The sequence below is a fragment of the Rana temporaria genome, chromosome 3, assembly GCF_905171775.1.
Source record: "Rana temporaria chromosome 3, aRanTem1.1, whole genome shotgun sequence".
Classification (NCBI taxonomy): Eukaryota; Metazoa; Chordata; class Amphibia; order Anura; family Ranidae; genus Rana; species Rana temporaria.
Window position 1 is genome coordinate 359,154,741 of NC_053491.1, and position 17,049 is coordinate 359,171,789.

A 17,049-nucleotide genomic window follows, 5' to 3' on the forward strand; every position below is an offset into this window, starting at 1 on the left:
CCCTTCAAGACTGCCTATGCTGATGCTGAGTGACTATACTGTTATGCTGAGTGACTATCCTTTTCCTCCTCAATGATCATGCTGATAGCTTGTAAGAACATTTTTGGTTCTGGACACCGCCATCAGTGACTAAGGCCCAATTTTTCTGCCCCTGTTTAACAGGGGCGTGTAATTACAATTTTTGATGCAATACTTTGCAGCGGGCTCATTCCTGCGCTCCAACCAGAGTATCTGTGAGGGGTTGCAGTGTTGTGGCACCAGCACCACCACCACCAACAAAGGCCCAATTTTTCAGCCCCTGTTCAACAGGGGCATGTAATTACAATTCTTGATCTAATATTTCACAGCAGGGCCCATTCCTGTGCTCACCAAGAGTAACTGTGAGGGCTTACAGAGTTGTGGCACCAGCACCACCACCACCAACAAAGGCCCAATTTTTCTGCCCCTGTTCAACATGTAATTACAATTCTTGATCACATATTTCCCATTCCTGTGCCCACCAAGAGTAACCAAGAGTAACTGTGAGGGCTTACAGAGTTGTGGCACCAGCACCAAAGGCCCAATTTGTCTACCACTGTTCAACAATGGCATGTAATTACAATTCTTGACAGCAAACAACTTTGTATTCTGTGGCTGGAGGTACATTAGGCATTCACAGGATAAATAAGTGCAGGCCCCAAAAATTAGGCCTTTTATGCCGCTGTATTTACCTAAGACAGGGACCATGAATTGTTATGGGTGGTGGCGGATATTTGTGGCCTGCCATGAGGAATTTTAATCAAACATGGTCTACTGGTCACATGTGTTGAATTCCTGCGAGATCCATGCCTCATTCATTTTTAGAAATGTGAGGTAGTCTACACTGTCGTGAGCTAGGCGAGTGCGCTTATTGGTCACGACCCCCCTGCTGCGCTGAACGTCCTTTCGGACAGGACACTGGATGAGGGGCAAGCCAACAGTTCCATTGCAAATTGTGCAAGCTCTGGCCAGAGGTCAAGCCTGCCCACCCAGTAGTCCAGGGGTTCATCACTTCTCAGTGCGTCCACATCGGCCGTTAACCCGATGTAGTCGGACACCTGTCGGTCTAGGCGTTCCCTGATGCTGGATCCGGAAGACAGCTGTCGATGGGTCGGCTGAAAGAATGATCTCATATCATTAGTGACCAACACAAACCGCCCTCTTCTTGCAGGCGCTGTTGGATTGGTACCCGCAACTGTTTCTCTGTGAGTAGAAATTCCTCTGCCAGCACACGCAAAAGCAGAATGCATTATTTCTCAAAGCAAGGCCTGGAAATGCTGCATTCTGATAGCCCTCTGTGATGGTGGTAACATTTCCTCCATTTTTTGTTTGTACCGGGGGTCTAAGTACATTGCCACCCAGTACTGGTCCGTTCCCTTTATGCTTTTATATGGGGGTCCCTCTTAAAACACTGGAGCATGAAGGCCCCCATTTGCACTAAATTGGAAGCGGTACAGTGGCCTGGCTCCTGCTCATCATCCAGGATAATGTCGTCCTCTCTCCTCTCTCCAATGCTTAGCTATGACTAAGCATTGGTTATCAATGTGAAACTAGTTAGCTCTATTACCCCACTGTTTGCTGTTTTTTTCTTGCTTTTGTAGTATTTTTTACCAGAATAAAAGGCAACACCTTTTTACCTTTTATTGGAGTGCGGCTGTCCAAAATTTCTTTCCTCCCATTTATCCAGGGACAGGTAGGTATTGGTAGAGGACGTAGAAGACCGGGGGGCTTAGAGGTACTGCCCTTGCTTCTGGCACAAACTTCACAAGCCTGGACAAAGGCTAACACATCCTGCCTAATCGATGACCACCAGAGGTTGCGAGAGATAATCTCAAAAGTTTGTCTAAACCCCGGATGTGCTGCAGGTTTTGATGCATGTACCTGCAAACGAAGAGCCAGGGGCACAAAAAGCATACCAGAGGGACTGGAGGGAGGGGCTTCAGCCTGTGCAGGTAACAAGGCCTCAGAGATGTCAGTCTGGGTGAAAGCCAAAATCCTATCCTCAGAGATAATGGGTTGTGGAGGAAGCGGAGGTGGAGACTCTGATAAAAAGCTGCGAGACAAGGCGTCAGCCTTAATGTTTTTTGGCCCTGGTAAATAACAAAATTATAAAGTCAAATCTGGAGAAGAACAATGACCCTCTGGCTTGACTTGAGTTCAGTCTTTTAGCAGAACGGATGTATTCAAGGTTTTTGTGGTCAGTCAGAACTATGAATGGATAGCGAGCTCCCTCCAGCCAATGTCTCCATTCCTCCAAAGCTAGCTTTATGGCTAACAGTTCTCTGTTGCCTATATCATAATTGCGCTCTGCTGGGGAATATTTACGGGACAGGAAGGCACAGGGGTGGATGGCAGCATTTACAGGATCTTTTTGTGACAGAAGCGCCCCCACCCCTACTTCGGATGCATCTATCTCTACAATAAAAGGCAGCTCAGGAACAGGATGGCGTAGAATTGGTGCAGAGGTAAAAGCTTTCTTCAACTGAGTGAAGGCCGCCTGGGCTTCAGTAGTCCATTTAAACTTAGTCTGAGACTTCCTGGTGAGAGAGGTGATGGGATGTGCAATGGTGGCAAAGGTCTTAATGAATTTCCGATAGAAATTTGCAAAGCCCAGGAAGCGCTGAACTGCTTTCAGGTCTGAAGGTGATGCCCAGTTTAAAATGGCTTGAATCTTGTCTGGATCCATGGTTAGGCCTGTGTCAGAGATTAGGTAGCCCAGGAAAGGTACTTGTTTGACATGAAATAAACATTTTTCAGGCTTAACAAAAAGGGAATGAGCCTTTAATTGGGCCAATACTGAGCGGACGTGCCTCTGATGTGTTTCAAGATTGGGAGAGTACATCAAAATATCAGATAAAGTATACAAGCATGAAGCGACCCAATAGGTCACGGAAAATGTCATTCATAAAGTTTTGAAAGACAGCTGGTGCATTCCTGAGACCGAAAGGCATGACAAGGCATTAGTAATGGCCATCCTTGGTGTTAAAGGCCATCTTCCATTCATCTCCTGCACGGATGCGCACTAGATTATAGGCTCCCCTTAAGTCTAATTTGGAGAAGATTTTTTCTCCCTGGATTTGGGAGAACAACTCTGTGATGAGAGGAAGAGGGTACCGATTGGGAACATTTATTTTATTTAGACCTCTGTAGTCAACACAAAGTCTTAGTCCCCCATCCTTCTTCAGGACAAAGAAGCAACCTGCGCCTGCGGGAGAAGTAGAGGGACGGATGAAACCCTTAGCTAGGTTTTCCTGGATGTATTCTTGCAAAGCAAGATTCTCTGGCTCAGACAGTGGAAATACTCTCCCTCGAGGAGGTGTAGTGTCAGGCAAGAGGTCAATGGGACAATCATAACTGCAATGAGGAAGTAAAGTGTCAGCAATCCCTTTAGAAAACACATCCTGAAAGTCCTTATAACAAAGCGGAATCTGTTCCATTCCCACTTGACAGGTAGCAATTCGAACAGGGTGCTGGATGCAATTTTTTTACACTGATTGGACCAAGCCAGAATATTTCCTGTTCGCCAGTCAATATCGGGATTGTGCTTCTGAAGCCAAGGAAGGCCTAGGATCAAAGGAGTGGATGGAGAGTCAATGACAAGACATGAAGTCTTCTCCCAGTGCAAGGCCCCCAATTGTAACTGAAAGGGGTTGGTCGACTGAAGCACTAGATTTTGTGAGAGAGGCCGATTTTCCACAGAAATCAGGCGGACTGGGCAATCTAGCGCATGAGTTTCCAGGGACAAAGAGGTAATCAGAGTCTTATCAATAAAATTCTCAGCAGATCCAGAATCTACCAAGGCCAGCAGTTCATGAGTCCCTGTTCCAATATGATTGTCCCCCTGGGGAGATGAAAGCAGACCTAAGATGACCTCCCCATAATCACCTAGGTCCTGGAGTTTCCCGGACGTGTAGGGCACGAACGGAGCATATGACGCCTGAGGCCACAATATAAGCAGAGTCCCATGTTACGCCGGCGTGTGTGTTCCTGGGCAAATAAACGGGTGGAGCCTAACTGCATAGGTTCTTCCACTGAACTGGCACTGGTGGTGGAATGGTCAGGTGGCAAGAGGGTTATATAGTTCGCCACAGCCGTAGTTTGTTCTCGCCTCCTCTCTCGCTGGCGGCGGTCAATTCTAATGGCTAGACACATAGCCTCCTCCAGTGAGGCTGGGTAGGAGAAGTTGACCAGAGCATCCTTAATTGCATCTGAAAGACCTATTCTAAACTGGCTGCGGAGAGCTGCATCATTCCAGCCAGATTCCGGGGCCCACCTGCGAAACTCTGAGCAATACATTTCAGCTGTGGTAGTTCCTTGCTTTAAATTATGCAGGGTTGATTCTGCATCTGGATCATCATACAGAAACCCGAGGGCTTCAAAGAAGGCATCTACTGTTAGCAGGGCTGGATGGTTTGGTTCAAGGTTAAAGGCCCAAGCCTGGGGGTCACCCTGTAGCAGAGAGATAATGATTTGAACCCTCTGAGTTTCAGAGCCAGACGAGGATGGCCTTAACTTGAAATATAATTTGCAGCTGTTTTTAAAGTTGCAAAACCCTTTATGGTCACCAGAAAACCAATCAGGCAAAGGAATTTTTGGTTCAGATAAAGTTTTTGTAACGGTTGTAGTAGGAGATTGCACGTTGGTGAGCTCTGTGGCCATTCCTGAACTTGATGGGAAAAACGGCAAAGTTCCTGTGTAAACAACTGAGCCTGCTCAGAATCCATGATAGGTTTTCCTTTTTTATTTTTGGCTCGTGATAATGTCAGGCTAGTAGGGATGAGCTGAACACCCCCCTGTTCGGTTCGCACCAGAACTTGCGAACACACCAAATGTTCGTGTGAACTTTAGAACCCCGTTAAAGTCTATGGGACTCGAACATTTGAAATCTAATAAGCTAAGCTAATTTTAAAGGCTAATATGCAAGTTATTGTCCTAAAAAGTGTTTGGAGACCTGGGTCCTGTCCCAGGGGACATGTATCAATGCAAAAAAAAGTTTTAAAAATGGCAGTTTTTTCGGGAGCAGTGAATTTAATAATGCTAAAAGTGAAACAATAAAAGTGAAATATTACTTTAAATTTCGTACCTAGGGGGTGTGTAAAGTTAGCATGTGAAATATCGCATGTTTCCCGTACATAGAACTGTCCCTGCACAAAGTGTCATTTCTGAAAGGAAAAAAAGTCATTTAAAACCGGACTTGCGGCTATAATGAATTGTCGGCTCCGGCAATTCATAGAGAATTCATTCATAAAAAAAAAAAAAAAGCGTGGGGGTCCCCCCAAATTCAATTACCAGGCCCTTCAGGTCTGGTATGGATATTAAGGGGAACCCCACCGTCAATTAAAAAAAATGACGTGGGGTTCCCCCTAGGTTTCTGGGGACTGAAAACCATCCCCTGAAGATTGCTGCGTGTTATCCTCTACATCCATGCTGACACAATCCTCCTCCTCCTCTTCTTCCTGTGTGTTTTGCAGCCCCTGCAGTATTGCTATCTAGATAAAGGGGGCATTGGGAGGAAAGGAAGTCCTCCTCTTCCTCCCACTGTTCTACTTCAGGTGCCCTGTCCATGATTCCACAAAGTGTGTGGTCCAGCAGGAAGACTAGAGGAACAGCGTCACTGATGCATGCATTGTCGCTGCTCACCATCCTTGCGGCCTCCTCAAATGGTGACAAGACAATGCATGCATCTTTGATCAGTAGCCACTGTCGTGGCAAAAAGAAGGCAAGCTCTACTGACCCTGTCCTAGTGCCATACTCGAACAAGTACTCATTGATGGCCATCTGCTGTATGTGCAGCCTCTGCAGCATTGCCAACACTGAGTTCCACCTGGTGGACATGTCACAAATGAGGCGGTTGGTGGGCAGGTTGCATTCCCTTTGAGTGTCAGCCTGCCTCAGGAGATGTCAGCCTGTCTCAGGAGATCTTGTAAGCCTGGGTTCCTGGTCAAGAAACAATGCACCACCAAATTCAGGATATGTGCCAAACATGGAACATAGGACAAGTGTCATGGGCCAAACTAGCATTTAGACGCTGAGCATGTGGATGGCTGGGACCGAATTTCCTTTTTACAGTTCAGCAACTGGGGTTGGGAAATTTGCCTGCTGAAATCAACTGGTGGTGTACTGCTAGCAGATTGGCTGCAAGTACTTGTGACACCTATTGCTATACCTTCATTACTCTCAGGGCATGTTTTTTAGAGGACTGGAGGTATAGAAGTGTTTGAGATCCCAGAAGAGGAGCAAAGAGAAGTCCACCTTTTTCTTTGATATGGGTCTTTCAGGTGCTGTTGCCAACAGACTGCATGGCAGGTGGTAATATGTATGGTCAAGCATGTGGTGCCCAAGCGGCTGCTGTTCTGGCCACGCTTGATCTGCTTCAGACATAGTTTGCAAACAGCAACGGTCCGATCTGTTGCATTCGTGTCGAAAAAGGCCCACATCAAGGAACTTTTAAAAGTCAGCGTGGAGTCACAGCGGAGCTCTGCGGTGAGATGCAATAGGGTGGCTGCCCTTAAGCTTCCCCCTGGAGGAAATCCTGCCTTGTTGAAGTTGTGATTCCTCTTTACTTTCCTCCTCTCTTCTCTCAGGCACCCAAGTACAGTCAGTGACCTCATCATTCTCTCCCTCCTCGTCACTGGAGAAAACTTGGCAGTATGCTGCACCGGGGGGAACATGACTGCCAGTTTCTTGTCCTTCTGTGGCACCCCCTCTCTCTAGGCTCATGCTACTCACTTCCTCAACCTGGGAACCAACATTGGAGCCTTCAAATTACTGTGCATCCTCCAGCAGCATGTAACCGACACTGTGGTCGAATAATGGGGACAATTCGTGCATGATGGTGGGGCTATGGAAGCAGTAACGGTGGACAAGAAGCCGGTGGAATAGGCCGCTTTGGCAGCTGCGTTGGAAGGCAAACTACTCTGAGCCTGAGTGACGGAGGATGAGGACGAATTTGTTATCCACTCTACTAAGTCTTCTGCATGTTGTGGCTCAATAACACGTCCAGCAGCAGAAAAAAAGGACAAGCATGCCCCACGGCCACCTGCAGAGGATGCACCATGTCCACGACCACCACTGTTGACTGTCACAGAGGCTGCTTGCCCTCTTTTAGTGGCCTGTGAGCGTCTGCATCTCCTTGGTGGCCTTCCGGACTTGATGTTTTTTTTTTTTTGGTAACACCACACTACACTGTATTATAGACTGTGTACACCCCCTGAAGTGTTTTAGAAACTGTATACCACCGAATGCACAGTATTTATAGGCTACACTGAATGCAGAGCATATACTAGACTGTATATATACATTAATACATCGCCTGAAGTGAATTAGAAACTGTACACCCTGTATTACATACTGTGTAAATCGCCTGAAGTGTATTAGAAACTATACACCACAAATGCACTGTATATATAGGCTACACTGAATGTACGTGGTTATAGCTTGTAGGAGGAGATTTTATTCTTCCCTGATTGTCCTATGAGGCTGCAGGACTCCCGACCCTCTATCTGGACAGTGCTGATTGGGTCACATGCACTCTCCCAAGAAAAAAAAAACTCTACACACCAAACTGAGCATCTGCAACTTTCCCCCAAGGCTCTGTTCAGGAGGTTGATTGGGGACTGTGGAAGAAGAGGAGGATCAGAGAAGACAGGATCAAACAGCCTTTTTACACATTGCAGAGGATTAACCCCTTAGGTTCCACAATGAGTATAACAAGCATGCTTTACTGCATATACAGATTGATTTTACTGTTGTGGGTTTAGTAAAACCTTAAGGCCCCGTACACACGACAGAGAAACTCGACGTGCCAAGCACGTCGAGTTCCTCGTCGAGTTCTGGGATGAAGCCGCCGAGGAGCTCGGCGGGACGCCTTCTCCCATAGAACAACGAGAAAATAGAGAACATGTTCTCTATTTTCTCGTCGAGCTCCTCGGCGGCTCCATCGAGCCAAAACTGTACAGACGACAGAGTTTCTCGGCAGAATCCGGGTTTTGACCGAGTTTCTCGGTGAATTCTGCCGAGAAACTCTGTCGTGTGTACGGGGCCTGATAGAAGTTCCTGTCAAATCTGTGGTCAGGTCAAGTGTAATGTCCTTTCAAATAAATGTGCACTAAAACTACACAATCTTTCCCCTTATCATCTACTGTATACTTTCCAAGGGCAGCACTGCAAAATATTTAGTATCTGTCCTCCTTTGAAGCATTCATGATATACAGTTATACCTTGGAGTCTGAGTAACGTGGTAAACGAGCATTTCGCAATACAAGCTATTATTTTTTTTTAAAACCTGACTCAGTTTGCGAGCGTTGTCTCGCAAAACGAGCAGGATTCAAGCCTCTGTGTTGTGAAGTACCACATTTGGCCAGAGGTTTGGGGGCGGCCGTTGACATTCAGAGCCGTTCAGATGCACTCGGAAACACTCCGTTCTTGAGTGTTTAAGAGCCTCTCCGAATGTTTCCAACTGCATCTGAATGGTTTCTGAGTGTCTCTGGTGCCTTTCCCACCTCTGGCCACATGCGGTACTGCATACCATAGAAGTCACTGTGGAATGAATTATCTGAGATTCCATTAACTTCTATGGGGAAACTCGCTTTGATATACAAGTGCTTTGGATTACAAGCATTCTCCTGGAATGAATTATGCTTGTAATCCAAGGTTCCACTGTACAATCATTCTCTGCACTTGTAGTTCTGGTCAGAAATCTTTTTTTATATGCTGCCCATGACCCACCTCACCTGAGGGTCCTTCAGCCGGCTGATGTCTGGATTCAGATAATACACAATCCCATCGTAGGCTCCAGGGAGCGTCACTCCTCGAATCAATAGGACGAGCAGCATCACGTATGGAAAGGTAGCAGTGAAGTATACAACCTATCACAAGGGGGAAATGTTAGACAACAGACAAACAATTGAATAACTGTATAATAAAACAAAAACACAACATACACTACACTGGCCAAAAGTTTGTGGACACTTTGTGTTGGTCTATCACATAAAATCCCAATAAAATTAATTCACGTTTTTGGTTGTAACATGACAAAATGTGAAAAATGTCAAGGGGTATGAATACTTTTTCAAGGCACTGTATGAATGTTTTCAGATTAAACTCAAAGTCATCCCAAATACAACCTTGATGAACCCAAAAGCATAATGCATGTTCCCATTGGCATAAGACCTTATTAGGTTACCCTGAGGCCTCGTACACACGATAGGTTAACCCAGGGGTTGACAAATTTGCTTGGAATCTAGGAGCCAGCTAAAAAAGTTAGGAGCCAGAAAACAAGCCCCGTCCCGACGAGCTTGCGCGCAGAAGCGAACACATACCTGAGCAGCGCCCGCATATGTAAACGGTGTTCAAACCACACATGTGAGGTATTGCCGCGATTGGTAGAGCAAGAGCAATAATTCTAGCCCTAGACCTCCTCTGTAACTCCAAACATGCAACCTGTAGAATTTTTTAAACAACGCCTATGGAGATTTTAAAGGGTAAAAGTTTGTCGCCATTCCACGAGCGGACGTAATTTTGAAGCATGACATGTTGGGTATCAATTTACTCGGCGTAACATTATCTTTCATAATATTAAAGAAATGGGGATAACTTTACTGTTGTCTTATTTTTTTATTTAAAAAAGTGTAATTTTTTCCCAAAAAAGTGTGCTTGTAAGACCGCTGCGCAAATACGGCGTGACAGAAAGTATTGCAACGATCGCCATTTTATTCTCTAGGGTGTTAGGATAAAAAATATATATAATGTTTGGGGGTTCTAATTAGAGGGAAGAAGATGGCAGTGAAAATAGTGAAAAATTACATTAGAATTGCTGTTTAACCTGTAATACCAACGGCCACCACCAGATGGCGCCAGCTTACACATCTGGTGGTAATAACTTTTTTTTTTGCCCCCCCCCCTTCCAAGCCAAGTCGCCAGGACCCTATTTCTAGTCGCCATGGCGACCTGGCGACCGGGATTTGTCGGGCCCTGGGTTAACCAGAGGACAACGGTCTGATGGACCGTTTTCATCGGTCAAAACCGATCGCGTGTGCGCCCCATAGGTTATTTAACCATCGATTAAAAAAAAAGACAACTTGCTTTAAATTTAACCGATGGATTCCTAACCGATGGGAAAAAAACGATCGTTAGTAGGCACAACCATCGGTTAAAAATCCGGGCATGCTCAGAATCAAGTCGACGCATGCTTGGAAGCATTGAACTTAATTTTTTTCAGCACGTCGTTCTGTTTTACGTCACCGCGTTCTGACACGATCGTTTTTTTAACCGATGGTGTGTAGGCACGACGGACAATCAGTCAGCTTCATCGGTTAACCGATGACAACGGTCCATCAGACCGTTCTCATCGGATGGACTGATCGTGTGTACGAGGCTTTAGGCTCTGCATGGTCAATAAATGATAATGACAGTTTCACCTTTCCAGTGGATTTGACGCCCTTCCAGATACAGAAGTAACAGATGATCCAAGCAAGGAGGAGACACAGTGCCAGTTCCCAGCGGATCGATCCCAGGTGCTCAATCCCGGAGGACAAGCCAAGTGCCCGTTTCCTGATAATACATAGACATATGATCTTATTATTAAAGGTTTCAGTGAAAGATTTAACAAAAACGACACCATTTTTCTGATTTATAATTCACATATACTATCAGTATTTGTTGGCATGTTCAGCCCACCAAAAGAGATTTTGTGTTTGTATTTATAAAATATAGTGTGACCCTGGTCCTAAAGGCATTGATCGGCTGATGATTTCCCACATGGCTCAGTTGTTGTTTTTAATTTAGTTTTGTTGAGTTGGATCCTGCTGGAGGCATCATGGACAGCCTTAGGCCTAAACATAACTATCAAAATGTGAAACCAATATTAAATAGACTCGGAGCTTTCAATGACACAAGGAAACTCATGGCCTGCTAAATGGCAATCTTACCAATACTGTGATATTTGATGATCCTCAGATATGTCTAAGAAGCTAATGATAAAGTCTATAAAAAGTCAATCGAAAATACATCAAAGGTAAATATTCCAAATACTGGACTATGCTATCACCTGATAGAGCAAACAGTTTTCTTGATGGACAACATAGTGGCCCAGATTCAAAGAGCAATTGCGCCTGCGTAACCATAGTTACGCAGCGCAATTGCTTACTTGCCCCGGCGTAACGACTTCTCCTGATTCAGAGAGCTTGTTACGCCGACTGCAGCCTAAGATATGCGTGGCATAAGGCTCTTATGCCCTCATATCTTAGGCTGCATTCTTACGCAGGCCGCTAGGTGGCGTTCCCGTTGTGGTCAGCGTATAGTATGCAAATTGCATACTAACCCCGATTCACAACGTTACGCGAGCCCTGCGTACGCAGTTTACGTCGTTTGCGTACGTCGGGTTTCGCGTAAGGCTGCACATGCTAAAAGCAGGGGCAGCCAATGCTAAGGATACCCGTCGTTCCCGCGTCGCGAAATTTAAATTTACGTAGTTTGCGTAAGTGAATAGTGAATGGCGCTGGACGCCATTCACGTTCACTTTGAAGCAAATGACATCCTTGCGACGTCATTTACCGCAATGCACGTTGGGAAAGTTTCCTGACGGAGCATGCGCTCTACGCTCGGCGTGGGAACGCGCCTAATTTAAATGATTCCCGCCCCCTACGGGATCATTTACATTAGGCGCCCTTACGCAGGGCATTTTTGAGGAGCGCCCACGCAAATTACGTGGCTACTGCTTCATGAATGAAGCGTAGCGCAAATATTTTGCGTAGGCGCAGGGTAAAAAGGGTACACTGCACCTCCGTAAGGAGCGCGCAGCTGTACCTGAATCTACCCCATTGAAAACAACAGCTACTATAAAACACATTGGGGCAACATACCATCAGGGCAGATATTCTGCGAGGCTGCAGATGATTTAATTGGAGATGCCGAGATCTAGCTGGCTTGCCTCTGTGACATCTTTCTACTGGAGAATCTGGTCTAGGTGACTTGGGGAAGCCCATGAAGGGATTGTTTGCCTTGCACCTCAGGACTTACATGTATTTAATTTGCATTGTCTATTTGAACCATATGTTGTTCATACGAACCTGTTATCTACACCAAGTTTGCAAAATCACCCCACTACCTTTGCCTTCTATTACTCTTGGATATTTGATACTTTAGATTGCTGTCTCCGCAACTACTGCTCCTCCAGACAATTTGTTATCTACCACTACAGTTCCACAGTTTGATATCATAAATTAATACTTACCTAAAGCTCCCAAAGAAGCACAACGGCACGAAACATGTAGTGCCTGAAAAAGCCACATCAACTTACACCAAGCCAGCCTGGATACCGGCAGCCGTACTCTATTGCCGCATATACCATGGCATGGACTAGGATGGGGTCTTTTGCTGTTCTTGTTGGTTTCATTTGTACAATTTGGGTAGCAGGATACTGTGAGATTTTGATACACACTACTAAGTTTTAGAGTGATTGTAATAAAATGTATTTTTGTAACAAATTGGTCTACTGTGGTGTCTATAAAGTCTGCAAACAAATTTTACCATGACATGCAACTGAAGCTATATCTGTGTACACAAGATCAATATCATTTATCAGTGTATACTGTATATACAGTACCTCACAAAAGTGAGTACACCCCTCACATTTTTGTAAAGATTTTATATTACACTTTTCTACAATGTAAAGTAGTGAGTGTACAGCTTGTATAACAGTGTACATTTTCTGTCCCCTCAAAATAATTCAACACACAGCCATTAATGTCTAAACCGCTGGCAACAAAAGTGAGTACACCTCTAACTGAAAATTTCCAAATTGGGCCCATTTAGCCATTTTATCTAACAGAACAAAGAAGTGGCTGCACACTGGAACTCCAAAATCGCCTGATGAGTCTATATTGTCACAAATGTCAGACGAACACAGGAACAGCAGTTACAGCAGTTGATGCATTTTACAAGCAATGGCTTGCTTGTTCACAATCTCCCCGATGTCATGTGACTCGTTAGTGTTACAAGGTCTCAGGTGTGAATGGGGAGCAGCTGTGTTAAATTTGGTGTTATCTCTCTCACTCTCTCATACTGGTCACTGTAAGTTCAACATGGCACCTCATGGCAAAGAACTGTCTGAGGATCTGGAAAAAAGTATTGTTGCTCTACATAAAGATGGAATAGGCTATAGGAATATTGGCAAGACCCTGAAACTGAGATGCAGCATGGTGGCCAAGACCAGGGCCGCTGATAGGGGGGGACCACCAGCCCTCCTGTAGGGGGCCCCAGCACACAGAGGGGCCCTGAGAGCAGGAGGATCTGTGGAGAACAATGCCTTCCAAGTCTCTCACCCAGGTTTCTCTCCCTCCAACCGGCTTTTAGCTGCTGGGTGAGAGACATGGAGGGATAATGAACCTGGCCTGCTGCCACTGAAGTCCTTCCCCTGGCCGGCTCGCACTCACAGCTGGGACGAGGATGCCCGGAGGCTAGAGCAGAGAGGAGACATCCAGGAGGAGATGCACTGTGTTGTGCTTTCCTTCCTGTCAGAAGAGCGTTCCACATACAGCACATAAAACTGGATCGTTCATACTGTATATCGCATTGCAGGCAGGGGAGATTTGGCGGAAGAAGATTTGTGCTAGAATAGAAAGTTAGGCTGGTGAATTTTTGGGGTGAGGGAGATTTGTACTAGGAGGGGGAACTGGGTGGCATTTGTGTCCCTTTAAAAATGATTTTCACTTTTTTTTTGTGTGACAATATTGTATAAAATACCATCAGGTGTGTGTGTGGGGGGGGGGGGCCCTGTCAGGTAGGCTGTACGGGGCCCCATTATTCCTAATAGCGGCCCTGGCCAAGACCATATATCAGTTTAACAGGACAGGTTCCACTCAGAACAGGCCTCGCCATGGTTGACCAAAGAAGATGAATGCACATGCTCAGTGTCATATCCAGAAGTTGTCTTTGGGAAATAGACGTATGAGTGCTGCCAGCCTTGCTGTAGAAGTTGAAGGGGCAGGGGGGTCAGCCTGTCAGGGCTCAGACCATATTACGCACACTGCATCAAACTGGTCTGCATGGCTGTCGTCCCAGAAGGAAGCCTCTTCTAAGGATGATACACAAAAAAAACACAAACAGTTTGCTGAAGACAAGCAGACTAAGGACATGGATTACTGGAACCAAATCCTGTGGTCCGATGAGACCAATATAAACGTATTTGGTTTAGATGGTGTCAAGCGTGTGTGCCAGCAACCAGGTAAGTTGTACAAAGACAAGTATGTCTTGCCTACAGTCAAGCATGGTGGTGGGAGTGGTATAGTCTGAGGCTGTAGGAGTGCTGCTGGCACTGGGGAGCTACAGTTCATTGAGGGAACCGTGAATGCCAACATGTACTGCGACATACTGAAGCAGAACATGATCCCCTCCCTTCTGAAACTGAGCCGCAGGGCAGTATTCCAACATGATAACGACCCCCAAACACATCTCCAAGATGACCACTGCCTTGCTAAAGAAGCTGAGGGTAAAGGTGATGGACTGGCCAAGCATGTCTCCAGACCTAAACCCTTTTGAGCATCTGAGGGGCGTCCTCAAACGGAAGGTGGAGGAGCGCAAGGTCTCTAACATCCACCAGCTTTGTAATGTCATCATGGAGGAGTGGAAGAGGACTTCAGTGGCAACCTGTGAAGCTCTTGTAAATTTCATGCCCAAGAGGGTTAAGGCAGTGCTGGAAAATATTGGTGGCCACACAAAATATTGACACTTTGTGCCCAATTTGGACATTTTCACTTAGGGGTGTACTCACTTTTGTTGCCAGCGGTTTAGACATTAATGGCTGTGTGTTGAGCTATTTTTAGGGGACAGTAAATTTACACTGTTATACAAGCTGTGCACGCACTACTTTACATTGTAGCAAAGTGTCATTTCTTCAGTGTTGTCACATGAAAAGATATAATAAAATATTTACCAACATGTGAGGGGTGTACTCACTTTTGATGAGTTTATCAGTTTGTCTGCACTAAATAAAACTACTTCAATTCTATAATTGGGAACTATATTCCTTTGTGGACAAACTGTACTCCTATGCCATTAACATTCACCACAGCTCACTAACATATGCATGTGGTTTCAAACTTGTTTATTGTGAATTAAAGTAGTACTTGTGGATTTACACATTCAGTGCATGCTATTGCATTGCCTCCTGCTTTGACTGGCTTTGATCCCTATAGTGCATATTGCTTATTAGATTCAGATTTTTGGAGAATTACTGTTGTCATAGATAACTGCATAATAGTATTATGAACACCTGGTGTTTTTTTACAATATTACTGGGATCCCAATAATTTACAGTTCATTTAGAAACATCTATATTATCTAGGGCCGAAACAACTACCGTATTTATCTGCGTATATCGCGCACTTTATATACGCCGATAGCCGCTTCCCGCGATCAGTTTGAATGGAGCCGCCGACATATACCGAGTGCAGTACACTCGGGTACATTCGGCTAGGCTCGGCTTCGCTCGTGCTCACACATAAACGTCACAGAGCGTGAGCACGAGCGAAGCAGAGCCTTGCCGAATGTACCCGAGTGTACTGCACTCGGTATATGTCGGCGGAGGCGTTCAAATTGAGCGCGGGAAGCTGGGACTCGACTTGAGGCGCGCGCTGGAGAAGCCGGGAGGACACCACCGAGGCCGCAGACGGACGCCGGACCGGACGATGGACGCTGGGCAAGACACCAAAAATGTAGGTAATAAAATCTTATAACATTTTTTTTACAGGAATTTCGGGGTAACTTTAGGGGTGCGCGCTATACGCGGGAGCGCGCTATACCCCAATAAATACGGTAATCAATTAATCAGTGTAGGCACTATTTGCGGTGAAGGTGGAAACATAGCTGGGCATCACTGCAAGAAATTATCTATTAAGGACTTTCTTAGCACATATACATACATATTTTTTATTATTTTATATTTTTTTCGTATACAATGCATTTTTCTTGCTTTCTTGGGGCACATTCAATCTGTGGATTGTAACAGTAGCATATTTGAAATCTTTTTGGATTTATTTCCCATTTTTTGATGGATTGAGAGATTCATATGTTATAGTTTGGTACAGGGCACTGTATTGGTATTTATTGCACACTATTTGTTGATTGTTTGCACATTAATTAATAACCATAGACACATGTACATACTTTTTGTTTTTTGAGTAACAAGTTCACAGGATCAGTCGTGGTAATGTTTATTTAAATATAAGTTAGCTCAATTTACTTCACAAATACACAAAGTGATTAATCGACAACTAATCGATTATGAAATTAATCTATTACAATTTTCATAATCGATTAATCGGCCAGTAACATAATGGGGTTAAAAAAACTTAAATTAGCCCTTTATAGTACAAAAAAGCAAATCGCTATTGTAAATATTACTTTCACTGTCCCACGGTAAAAAAATGAACCCCTTACAGTAGCGATTATTTGCTCTTTTTTTACTTGTTTTTTGTTTTTTTAACCCCATTATGTTACTAAACATCTCAGGCCGGGTTCACAACTCTGTTTTTTGGTGCTTTTTGCAGAAACACGCTACAGTTCATTTACATGTTTTCCTATGGGACATGTTCACATCCATTTTTTTTCAGCTGCTGCGTATTTGGAAAGGGCAAGGAGTTTTTAACGCAAAGCGGTGCTATTTTTTTTGCTTTTTTGGTTCAATATACTTCAATAGAGAAGCTGCAGAAAAGCATGTAATGTGTTTTTGCTGCAATTTGTGTTTTGTAATCTGCCCAACAACAAATTGGCCAATTGGCCCAAATTTTTTTTTAAATGCAATTTTTTTTTTTAAGGCTATTATCCGATTAATCGATTAATCGAAACAATAATCGGCCAACTAATCGATTATGAAAATAATTGTTAGTTGCAGCCCTAATATTATCTAAAGACATTAATTGGATTACAACATGCTTTTTCATTTTCAGTATCGTTATCTTAATAATAAGGATAACATTTGAAGTATAATACCTGTACTTGCTTTCCTAATGACTACCTTGATTTTAATACCTG

General features: G+C 44.6%; 1 protein-coding gene across 2 annotated transcripts in view; it reads right to left on the bottom strand.

Annotated features, from left to right (window-relative positions):
• LOC120932691 (sodium- and chloride-dependent betaine transporter-like) overlaps window positions 1–17,049 on the bottom strand; it is a 111,661-nt gene that overhangs the window by 23,092 nt on the left and 71,520 nt on the right. For both annotated transcript variants that reach the window (XM_040345253.1, XM_040345254.1), the window contains exons 6-7: window positions 10,437–10,569; window positions 8,751–8,885 (exon numbers count right to left, since the gene is read on the bottom strand). In XM_040345253.1, the coding sequence (XP_040201187.1) occupies window positions 8,751–8,885; window positions 10,437–10,569 (268 nt within the window). The remainder of the gene's footprint in view (window positions 1–8,750; window positions 8,886–10,436; window positions 10,570–17,049) is intronic.